This window comes from Meles meles, chromosome 5 (genome assembly GCF_922984935.1).
Source record: "Meles meles chromosome 5, mMelMel3.1 paternal haplotype, whole genome shotgun sequence".
NCBI classification, from domain to species: Eukaryota; Metazoa; Chordata; class Mammalia; order Carnivora; family Mustelidae; genus Meles; species Meles meles.
Window position 1 is genome coordinate 42044613 of NC_060070.1, and position 12719 is coordinate 42057331.

The 12719-nt window shown below is 43.6% G+C and overlaps 1 protein-coding gene across 8 annotated transcripts in view; it reads right to left on the minus strand.

Annotated features, from left to right (window-relative positions):
- ANKRD6 (ankyrin repeat domain 6) overlaps window positions 1-12719 on the minus strand; it is a 186010-nt gene that overhangs the window by 55965 nt on the left and 117326 nt on the right. For all 8 annotated transcript variants that reach the window (XM_046006161.1, XM_046006159.1, XM_046006160.1 and 5 more), the window contains one exon: window positions 10685-10949. In XM_046006161.1, the coding sequence (XP_045862117.1) occupies window positions 10685-10804 (120 nt within the window). In that variant the 5' untranslated portion in view covers window positions 10805-10949. The remainder of the gene's footprint in view (window positions 1-10684; window positions 10950-12719) is intronic.

The following is a 12719-nucleotide window of genomic DNA, read 5'->3' on the forward strand; positions in this document are numbered from 1 at the left end:
AAGGCTGGGATTATCCTCATTTTTCAGACGAGGACACTAGCGACCTTGTGTCTTCTGCTCAGGACTCGCTGCCTGCTACTCAGACTCCGATCTTCAGAGCAGGAGGTGGCCACTGTGGCATCCGCGGTGTCTCCTCCTGATGGCTACCACATCCAGCACTAAGCACAGTTCTAAGTGCTTCGCATATATTGATTTAGTTGCTTAAACAATCTAATGAAGTAGCTACTGTTATTTCTTACTCATTTCAGAGGTAACCTCCCCAGGATCACAGAGGTGGTAAATGTGCTGGCCTCTGAACCCAAGGCTGTCCGGTTCCCACATCCACGCTCACATCTTCCCTCTATACTACACAGCCTTAGTAGGGAATTTCAAAGTGGATACAAAACTCTGGGAATGGTGTGCATGTGGCATGGGGAGGAGGCTGGGGGAGAGAGTTGGTGGTGGAAAAGCCCCTCTGGCCTAACACTTTCCACAAGACAGCCTTGTTCTCTCTGCACCGATGGGGAGGGAAAACCTGGAAGGAATGGCTGGGGCTCATGCTGAAAGAAGCAGGGACAGTTTAGGCACTGGAAGAAGGGGCCGGCTTTGCCCTAGGTATGGGCCTCAGAGCCTAATAGGGCTGGTTCCCTCCCAGGTCTGCTGAATTGGCCTTGACCCTGTTACTTCATGCTCAGCAAGTCCCTTTCCTTAATAGCATGGCAGAGACAACAGCAAAGACTTCTCAGAGCCACTGGGAGATTTTCATTGAGATAGTATATGCAGAGTACCAGTCCATTGCTTCTACGAGTACTTGAACACAACTTCAATCAACTTGACTTTATGTTTGACAAATTACTAAGGTGGCATATGCTTATTTTAGTAAGTGGAACAAGGAGCGCCTGGGTGGCTCAGTTGGTTAAGCATCCGACTCTTGATCTCAGCTCCGGTCTTGATCTCAAGGTTGTGGGTTCCTGTCCCGTGTTAAAAAAATAAATAAATAAAAAAGGAACGATACAATGGAAAAATCTGTAAAACAAAACTAATCATCTTCCACACCAAGTAACCAACATTAGCAGTCCCCTGGGTTCCACACGTTTCTCCCTGCTCAAGCAAATACAAGCATGTTTGCAAAGAGAACTGGATTTGTTTTTAACCAAACGACATCATACTGTACCTATCACTTGTTACCTGGCTTCTTCTTTTATCAGTGGATATAACCGGTCAATATAAGTTCTAACTCTCTCAATTTCTTTGTGCACAGTATATATGCAAATATGCAAATTTACATAGACATTTCCATGTGACCTTAAGTTCTCTCTTTTTCCTTCTTCCGTACCTCCATAAAGCACTGCCATGTGGCCACCTCCTCCCTCAGTTTTCAGATGATCCCTCTGCAGTAAACCCTGGGGGCACGGTCTCTGAACAAAGTCCTTGAGGACATGGTCTGTACTCCTAAGTGTCTAAATCCCTGTGTCACCAACCACCACTCAGGGTAGTGGCGGGTGTCAAGTGGATATATGGCAAACATTAATTCTATGAATAGAACCATTTTTCTTCCTAACTACATTTGTATCAAGTAACCTCTGTCCATTGCTTTGGGAGGAAACAAAAGCTGCAGTGAAACATCCCAGGACCAGCTTCCTGGAAGCTCTGCAGAAAGTCCCTTCACGTGCGGATTGCTCTATAGAGGCTCACTACCCTTGCTACATGATCCGTGCTTGGCGACGAGATGCACAGCGTTTATCCAACAGCAAAATAACTAGTGGTATTGAAACAATGAAATTAAGTTGTATGGAAAGATTTTTTAACCAAAATGTGAGATGACTGTGGAGAGAATACGTTCACGTAAAACCAAGGCTTTCTTGAAAAGAAAAAAAATCCCGCTTTCTGTTTTAGTACCAAGTATCTCAGGCATTATCCAATGGTGGGACAACTCGAAAGGACAGAGGAGAAAGAAAACTAGGAGGCAGAAGAGGCTGCGCTGGGCCATCAGGAACTTGTAAAAGGGGAGGGATGTGAAGGAGTCAAAAGAAGGGAGGATGGCCTGGGCTTCTGCTTGAGGACTGAGGCAACAGGTGCCCTCCATCAACAAAGGGACCATGGGAAAAGGACTGGGTTTGCAGAAGGGCACAGGGTCATTGCAATATATTCAGATCTGAAGTAGTTGTGAAGAACCCATGCATCATTCAGATAAAGATGCCCATGAGGGCAGAGGGAAGCCCAATGGGTGGATCAGGAGATAGAGAGGAACAGGTGCTTGGCCAGAGCTGATGAGTCAAGGTGGGTGTGCAGAGTGAGAGCAGATGAGGGCTGAGAGCCCCAAGGAAAGCCAGCTTTGGAGGTAGAAACAGCAAAAGGAGTTGGAGGAGGCAGTGTCAGAGAAGAAACCAGGAGGCAGAGCATTAGGGAGCCAGGGGAGCTGCATTGGCGGGGGGTGGGGGAGGTGGGGGATGGGTTGGGGGGCAGGCATCATGTAAATTCTAGCTGGGTTCCCCAATAGAAACAGATCTTCCCCCCCCATCTTGTTCACTGGTATAAAGTAGGCACTCAATTAATACTTGCTGGATGGGTGAGATAACAGATAACCCTAGATAAACCTAGGGTTAGGGTTGGGGTTAGGGTTGGGGTTAGGTGAGAGCAGTGCCACAGAAGCGAGGGGTCAAGAGCCAAATTACTGGGAGATTCTGAGCTTCCACGTCTAACAGCCAATTTATTCCAGGGATGTTTGTGACTCAGGATAACCATTGTCCTTGTCAGGTTTCCTGTTCTAACTGAAAATGTGTTGGTCAATACAACACAGAAAATAATTGGTCTTAATATGAAAAATTGTGCAAACAGCTAATCAGAGTTCTCAGTGAGCCTCTTAAAACATGACTTATAAATTTTTACATGTAGTTTCTACCCAATTTCCAACTCCCAACTCCATTAACTCTGAGGACTTGTCCTGTGCACAATCCACCCCTACTTGGTGGATAAGGTATTACAACCACACACTATTAGCTACCAAGCAAAATCTCCACAAGAACAGAAGATACTGCCCTTGTCAGAGCCCTGGTGTAACAGAAAGGACATTTACATGGGAGCCAGGGGATCTTGGTCTCAGCTCTGGCACTTTCTAGCTTGTACCAGTCACTCCCCTTTGAGGTCCTCCCATTTCCTCACAACTCTAAAAGAAAAATCTGTCTATATACGTGTCATGGGGTTCTAGGGCTGAGCAACATGAATGTGAAAATAATTTGCAAGGTGTAACAGGTTGCACCCCTGTGCAATACCATTACTGGGATGCTGCCTTGTTAAAATAACTGTGCAGCTGAGGTTCCAGGCAGGAAAATATTGGCAGATTATATCTACCATGCGCAAGGTGACAAAGAAGATATTCTAACAAGTAGTAGCCCACAGGAAGTCCACAATCCAAAGTTATAAGCCACATGGTTGAAACATGCTGGCTTAGAGCAAGGATGCTGGAACCAGATGGCCAGGGTTTGAGTCTCAGTCCTGACACTTTCTTAGTGAAACTTTGGATGCGTTAGTTACCTAACCTCGTCTTACCTCAGTTTCCTCATCTGTGTAATGAGGATAATGAAGGTGTGGTGAAGTTCCCACCACTTACTCACTGAAGAGCTCCTGTAAGAGGAGTTCTTGCAAAAGTAGCTTGCACTATCTAAGTGCAAGCAGTTTACACTCAACAACACTATTCCCTTCCTTCAACGTGGGCCTTACTGTGTGAATCCTGTGGGGGGCGCTGCATATGTTGCGCCCACTTAGATTGCATAAGGGTGACGACTCACATTCTCACACTTAGTCCTTATGGAAAGCCTTGAAGTTTGGGGAGGAGTCTGAGGCGCCTGGCTGGCTCAGCTGGTAGAGCACATGACTCTTGATCTTGGGATTGTACATTTGCGCCCCACGTAGGCTGTAGAGATTACTTAAAAATAAAATGTTAAGGGGTGTCTGGGTAGCTCAGAGTCCATTTAAGTTTCTCTCTCCCACCCATGAGCACGTTCTTTCTCTCTCTCTCTCTCTAAAACAAATAAATCTTTAAACAAATAAAATCTGTCTATCTATTTATTTATTTGACAGAGAGAGAGAGAAAGATCACGAGTAGGCAGAGAGTCAGGCAGAGAGAGAAGGGGAAGCAGGCTCCCTGCTGAGCAGAGAGGCCAATGCGGGGCTCCATCCCAGGACCCTGAGACTATGACCCAGCTGAAGGCAGAGGCTTAACCCACTGAGTCACCCAGGCGCACCAGAATAAAATGTTTTAAAAAAAAGTTTGTTAACAGTTTGAAAGTCATGAAGTGAAGAAATTTGTCTACATCACTGACTCTCAGCCAGTGGTGATTTTGCCTCCCAGGAGACACTTAGCAATTTCTGGAGACATTCCTGGTTGTCACAACTAGGGAGAAGGGGGTCCTACTGGCATCTAAGGGGTAGATGCCAGAGATGCTGCTCAACATTCTACCATGCATAGGACCAATTCCCACAAGAAGAACTGGGTGACCCAAAATGTCAATGATGTGGAAGTCAAGAAACCCTGGCCACATTAACAAGTAGTTAATAAGCAGTGGAGCAGGTACCCAGACCAAAGTCTTTGGATTCCAAATCCATTGCTCTTCTTCAGGGCCAAGCATAAAGACATGTGGGAGATTAAGTCAGACCCAAGTCAGAATGATAGTCTGCTGGGGAGTTCTGAGTACCCAACAAGCAGTATCCAATTACTAGAGAAACAGAGTGAATGGGCAGCATTTCACCAGTTGAGAGGAGAGAGAGTTCCATTCAGGATACCTCTTTGAGAGGAACTGACTAATCCAGGTTCCGAATGAGCAGACCTTATAGGGGCAGAGTGGGCACATAATGCTTTTCGGGAGGTCTTGCAGAGAAGAATCTACAAACTGAGTTTCCCAACAGCAACACCGTAAGCTCAAGACAATAAAATATTGCCTTCAAATTTCTGAGGCAAAATCATTCTCAGGTTTCATACCAAGTTGTCACGTAAGTGACAGGTTAGAATACCAAGTTGTCACTTGAGTGACAGGTTAGAATAAAGATAATTTTTTCAGACATGCAGACTCTCAAAACATTTATCTTCATGTTCCCTTTCTTTGGAAGTTACCAGTCACAAGCACCACCAAAGTAAGGATGACGTGGTTCCGGCAAATGGGATCTAGCACAGGGGAGAGGTGAAACGAATTCTCAGGATGACTCTGTTCAGGCAGAACTAGAGAGCAACACAGATCAAACCGGAATGGAAAGATGGATAGTTCCAGAAGGGACATCTCAAGGGAAATAAAACTGATAAATACATGATAGGATTAATTATGGAAAATTGTGCTAAGATCTGCTTTACAGAGTTGTTGGATGGTAGTGGGCACTCTTAATTATAAGTTTGAATAAAACTAAACAAATAAAAAAATCAAGGCAATTACGAAGTCCAGGAAAAACAGCAAGTTATATAAAAATGGAAATGTAATTAATTATAGTACAATTCTTGGCTCACCAATGAACAGCAATTACATAATCATAGTAATTGTGAATCTGATCAAGACTGTGATATAACTAGATTGAGAGAGTATGGAAGAGAAAGGGGCAATAGATTATGTCTAAAGTTGATCAATCTCTCCCATGCACTCATTCTCAGGAAGACATCACAGCTGTGCTATTCAATACAGTAGCCAACAGCCACATGTGGCATTTTAATTTTAGTTAATTAAAATTAAATTTGAAATTCAGCCACAAGCCACATTCTAGGTACTCAATAACCATGTACTGCTACCCTATTAGACAGCACAGATACAGAACATTTCACCATCAAAGAAAGTTCTGTTGGCTAGTGTTATACTAGAGGGTATATCATATCAAACCAAGGAAGTAAATCAAGAAAGAAAAAACATGAGGAGATCAACATATATGAAAGTGGTAAGTGAAATCCCTAGGATAATAGTGAAGAGTGACACTTGTCAGAAGGCCCTAAGGACCACCAGTCTGGACTGAAATAGGGGAGGGGGCTCCAGAGAACATCTCTCCAAAGAGACTCAGTGGAAAGACTACCTAACACATCAGAACATCCAGAGAGCAGATCAGCAACTGAGTTTTAGGATAATTTGGGATATGTACACACAAAATCAAGGAAACAAATACAATTATTCACATCAGAGTAAAGGAATTATTAAAAAGAAAAAGAAAGGAAACATAATGATAGTACACTCTACATGGTTCAGCTATAAATAAACTGGTTAAGGGGTGCCTGGGTGGCTTAGTCAGTTGAACATCTGATTCCTTTTTTTTTTTTTAAGATTTTATTTATTTATTGACAGAGAGAACACAAGCAGGTGATGGATCACAAGAGAGAGACAGGCTCTCTGCTGAGCAGGTTGTCCGATGCGGGACTCAATCCCAGGACCCTGGGTTCATGACTGAGCCGAAGCAAGATGCTAAACTGACTGAGCCACCCAGATGCCCCATGAATGTCCAATTCTTGATTTCAACTCAGGTCATGATCTCAGGGCTGGATCTCAGGGATCCAGCCCCACTTCAGGCTCTGTGCTCAGCAGGGAGTCTGTTTGAGATTCTCTCCCTCTCTCTCTCTTCCTCTGACCCTCCCCCTGCTCTCTCTCAAATAAATAATAAATCATTAGTATAAGCAAATAAATAAACTGGTTAACTTGATGTAAATATCAAATGCCGATGTCACCTAAGTAATGACAAAACTATATTTGAGAAGAAAACATGTGAGAACAGGGAAGAGAAAGAAAGTTAAATCTTAGATCATCGGTTTTCATATCATTACAGGAACAGATAATACCTAAAATGGAAAAAATCAAGATTGGGCAATATCAGGATATCATTTACGAATGTAAACACTAAAAGAAAATACCCAAAAGACTTGAAAGTAGTTGGCTATGGAGACTCAGAAATGGAATAGAAACATAGTAAAAGTATTTGACACTTCAATCTAGATGTAGGTACAACATAAAAATTAAAGTAATACCTACTGTTTTTTAAAGTTTTTATTTTAATTCACTAGTTAATATGCAGTGTTCCATTAGTTTCAGATGTATGATATAGTGATTCAGCACTTCCATACCTCAAGCGACAAATGCACTCCCTAATTCCTATCACCTATTTCTCCCTTTCCCCCTCTCACCTCCCCTCTGGTAATTTATCTATCTATGTATCTACCTACCTGTCTATCCATCCATCCATCCATCCATCTATCCATCCACACACAAATATATGTAATCTTCTAAGGCTGAATATTTTTCCGTTATATATATGTGTGTACATCTTCATTATCCATTCATCTATCAGTGGATACTTGGTCTGCTTCCATATCTTGGCTACTGTAAATAATGCTGCTATAAACATAGGGGTGCATGTTTCCCTTTGAATTAGTGTTTCTTGTATTCTTTGGGTAAATACCCAATAGTGCAATTGCTGGATCATAAGGTAGTTCTATTTTTAACTTTTTGAGGAATCTCCATTCTGTCTCCCACAGGGGCTGCACCAGTGTGCCTTCCTCCCAATAGCACAAGAGGGTTCCTTTTTCTCCACAACCTCACCAACACTTACTGTTTCTTGTGTTGTTGATTTTAGCCATTCCAACAGGCATGAGGAGCTATCACATTGTGGTTTTGATTTGCATTTCTGTCATGATAAGTGATGATGAGCATCTTTTCATGTGTTTGTTGGCTAACTGTATGTCTTCTTTGGAGAAATATCTATTCAAGTTTTCTGACCATTTTTAAATTTGATTATTTTTTTGCCTGTTGAGTTTTGTAAGTTCTTTATATATTTTGGATACTAACCCTTTATAAAACACGTCACTGGCAAATATCTTCTCGCATTCCACTGGTTGTATTTTAGTTCTGTTGATTGCTTCCTTTGCTGAGCAGAGCTTTTTTTTTTTTTTTAAGATTTTATTTATTTATTTGACAGAGAGAGATCACAAGTAGGCAGAAAGGCAAGCAGAGAGAGTGAGAGGGAAGCAGGCTCACTGCCGAGCAGAGAGCACGATGCGGGACTCGATCCCAGGACCCTGAGATCATGACCTGAGCCGAAGGCAGCGGCTTAAACCACTGAGCCACCTAGGCGCCCCTGAGCAGAGCTTTTTATTTTGATATAGTCCCAACAGTTTATTTTTGCTTTTGTTTTCCTTGCCTCAGGAGATATATCTAGAAAGAAGTGCTAAAGCCTAATGTCAAAGAAGTTACTGTCTGTACTTTTTTAGGATTTTTATGGTTTCAGGTCTCACATTTAGGCCTTTAACCCATTCTGAATTTATCTTTGTATGTAGTGTAAGAAAGTGGTCCAGTTTCACTCTTCTGAATGTAGCTGCCCAGTTTTCCCAACACCATTTGTTGAAGAGATTGTCTTTTTCCCATTGTACATTCTTGCCTCCTTCATTGATGACTAATTGAGCATATAATTGTGGATTTATTTCTGGATTTCTTTTCTGGTCCATGGATCTCGATGTCCATTTTTTTTTTAAGACTTACATATTTATTTACTTCAGAGTGGGGGGTGGGGTGGGGTGGAGGGGGATGGGGAGAAGCAGAGGGCAAGGGAGAGAGGAAATCTCAAGCAGACTCCCTGCTGAGCAAGGAGCCTGATGCAGGGCTCGATCTCATGACCCTGAGATCATGACTGGAGCTGAAACAAAGAGTCTGATGCTTAACTAAGTAAGTCACCTAGGCATCCCATGTGTCTATTTTTGTGCCATACTATTTTGATTACTGCAGCTTTGTAATATAACTTGAAGCCCAGAATTCTCATTGCCTCCACCTTTGCTTTTCCTTTCCAAGATTGCTTTTGCTATTTGGGATCTTTTGTGAATCCATACAAATTTTAAATTGTATTTAAAATTTTAAATTTTAAATTTAAGTTCTGGTTCTATGAAAGATGCTGTTGGTATACTGTTAAGGATTGTATTGAATGTGTACATTGCTTTGGACAGTATGGACATTTTAGCAATATTTTTTCTTCTAATCCATGAGCATAGAATACCTTTATAATAAATATATATTTGGTTTTAGTACCCATTCCTAGCTCACAGCTCCCCCAAATCCTTGGAATTTCCTAAGTGATAAGAGCAATGAGAGCATCTTTTGTTATAGTAGTTGGTCATTTGTCCTCAGTTCCTGAAACAGCTCCAGAGCCAAAAAAGTGAAAGAAGAGTGTTCTTCATAATAAGCCCCTTTCAACCAGACCTGAGTTTTTGTTAATGAGATAACTTTTGGAAAGCCCCTAAGGATGGGGGCTGGTTGCCTGGAGAACCAACCTTGATTAGAGGGCTAAACTCTCTGTCCCATCCCCTGACCTCCAGGGGGAGGGGTGAGACTGGAGGTTGAATGTCAATCAGCAATCACCAATGAAGCCTCCATGAAAATCCAAGAGAATTCAGCAATCTTCTGGGTTGATGAAGACATGGAGGTGCTGGGAGGGCAGTGCACTCAGAGAGCATGGAAGCCCCATGCTCCTTTCCTCATACCTTGCCCTACATCTCTCTTCCAGCTGGTTTATCCTCAGTTATAGCCTTTCATACTGAACTGCTAATCTAGTAAGCACAATGTCTTCCTGAGTTCTGTGACCAGCTCTAGCAAATTAATTGAACCCAAGGAGGGGGTGGTGGGCACCTTTGCTTTTGCTGTGGGGTTGAGACCTTAAACTGTGAGACCTGTGGCCATCTCCAGGTAGAGAGTATCAGGGTTGAGGTAACTGCTTGGTGGTGTCAAAACAGCACACATCAGAATCATGAAATATAGAGACTGCAGAGGAGTAACTGGAACTGTATGCCGGTCAACCTTTGCCGCCGGTGGGCAGCCACTATCATTTGAAACGAAACTTTGCTTCTCACCACAGCTCCATCTGGGGGGGCCTGGAAGGTGGATTTGGAGCCAGACTCTACAGGTACAAGTAGCAATTCTGCAATTCAACAGCTGAAAGACCCTGAGTAAGTGGCTTTTATGATTCTGTGCCTCAGCTTCCTCATCTCTATAGTGGGGATGAAAAAAAGAACCTCCTCTAGAGGACTGTAAAGTCCTTAGAGCAATACCAAGTGCTCAATAGGCATTTTCCACCAGCATTATCTTCTCTTTGTATTCTAACTTGTCGCTTAACTCTGCAGCCTGACCTTCCTGTTTTGCTACAAGACCGCCCTTTGGCCAGTATGTGCTCTCATTTCCCACATATTATCTGTTGGTGAGGGGTAAGCAATGTCCTCTAAAGCTTACCAGACATTTTTACTGACCCATACGAAATGAAAGCCCAAAGAGATGGTGGCCATCATCTGGTCCAAGCCCGTCACTGTACAGACGGGGCCAGTGAGGCTTTGAACAGCAGATGGGCTGCCCTGTCCACAAGCTGGTCTAATGTGATTATTGTACAAACATTCTCCCCAATAAGTTTTTGTGCCCCAATTTCTCCAGAGAGATCTCTTGTCCATTTAGCTAAAGAAGTAGGTGAGAAAAAGCTACCTTGTGATTTTAAAGACTGTTAAATGCTAATTACAAGTCACTCCATTTGAAAGATAGAATTGAAAGCATTTTAATCCCCCTTCCTTCTCTCCAAACTGCGATCACTAGAAAAAACAAAAAGCCAGTTCTATGAAAGCTTCAAACCAAACTGAACAGTTGTACAGACAATGGTTATTAAGAGGTAAGCTTTTTCCCAGGGAATGGCTAAAGCGTTTTTTTCCCCCCCTTCTTGTTACCTTGGTAACTGCTACCTTGGCGCCCTTGTTGATGAGCTGAACCACATTCTCTGCTTGGCCTTTGTACGCAGCTATGAGAAGGCGTTCTGAAAGCGCAGCGACCGCATCCTGCTGGCTCATGAATTAGGAGAGAAAGAGGTTTTCAGGAACGCAGTAGACAAGTTCCTTCGGCTCAACACGATGCCACTGGCCCGGGCAGGCACCCACGGGTAAAGATGCTCCTGAGCGTCAGAAGGTGCCTTTATTACTAGGCCATTTTGGGGACCTACGGATTAAAAAACAAAGTTGTCATTAGCACCACTCAGCCTACAGCACGGGCCACACCTCGTCTCTCTGATTTCAGGGCGTCTGCTGGGGGCTCATGGCAGGGGATGGAAGCTGGGCAAAGACAGAACAAGCACAAAGCACATTCTGCACACCAAAGCTCCTGAACCTGGAAACAGAAGGCAGCAGAATGTGCCAATCTCCATCCCTTCTTCCTGCTTCAGGGACAATCTCCAGAGGATTATAACCAAAACCATGGTTTGGTCTGTTCTGCACTTCCATCCTAGGTAACAGGGATCTGATATAATCCCATCAACATCACGGGGTTTCCAGGCCTGCCTTTGGCAGATGACTGTACTGTGTAGAACACAAAGGGCCTCGGGACCAAGTTTTGTGGGTCCACCACTGCTAACATGCTGCTTCTGCTGGCAGGTGAAGGTGCGTGGACCGCACCTCACAGAGACCCTGAGGACTGGGTTAAATCCTTGGGATTCTGTCCCAGCATTTACTGCAGTTCCTTTGCTTCATCCTTGTCTCAATGTAAACAGTGCAGTTTCCTGAGTTCTGGGACAGATGGAGAACTGGGCGCAGGCCCGGGCCATCTCCCAGTTCCAATTATTGTCGAAAAAACCCACTTTGGGAACTCCAAGGGTGCTACAAACACTGACAGTGAGACTGCCAGCTGCACCAGGAGGGGCTGGTGGTGGTGGTTCTGAGCTTAACAAGAAATGAAAGGCCTACCAAAACCACCTAGGGGGCTCGAAGCCCCACTCAGAGCAGTGATCTGGAGGTAGTAACTAGTAGTCAACCTCTTCTTTCCACCAAATGGCAAATGAACAGACTTCTAAAGACTGACTCCTATCAGTAGCCCTGGACCACCATTAGAGCAAACCAAAGCCACTGGTAATTATGTCAAAAGTAAAGGATTCGGGGCTCCTGGGTGGCCCAGTCAGTTAAGCATCTGACTCTTGATTTTGGCTCAGGTCAAGATTTTAGAGTCCTGGGATAGAGCTCCATGTTGGGCCCTCAACACTCAGCAGGGAGACTGCCTGAGGTTCTCTCTCCCTTCTCTCTCTCTGCCCCAACCCAACTCAAACGAATTTAAAAAAAAAAAAAAAAAAAAAAAAAGCCAAACTAATGCAACCTGCTCTGCTCATTGGAAATGCAACAAACCTGGAGAAGAAATGTTCCAAAGCAGAGGACTCCTGTTAGTCATGCTCAGAGGTCCCTGGATGCACCAGAAATCCTGACTGAATGAACGAGCCAATGAAAGAGTAACATTGAGACTCAAAACAGAGAAACAGAGCTGGAAATGCCACTGGAAATTCCCAGGGTCCCCCTGAAAGACAAGTTTGGGCTCTATGTTTTCCAGACTTTTCCACTGTTTAGAGTGGTTTGTTTTTATAAACATCGGATACACTGTTCCTCTATTCAGATAACATGTGGTACCTTCAAACCAGTAATACTGAGCTTCTGCTCCGTCTGTCCCAATACTGCAAAAGCACTCCAGGCCCAAATGGCAGGAAAATTCTATATGAGCTGTGGTTTCCTAAATACTCTCTCTCCACAATCACATTCTTCCACTTAAACTCATTTGTTATCTTCACGCACTCAACAGCCACCTTCCGGTACCCTAACTTTTCTTGCAATGGTATCTGAATGTCTCAACTACAATAGCCCAGTTCATACAAATACTATGATCATGACTAAAATTTCACTCATTTTACTTCAGAGCTTAGCTCCTGGGGCTAGAGATGTCCTTGGTGCAAAC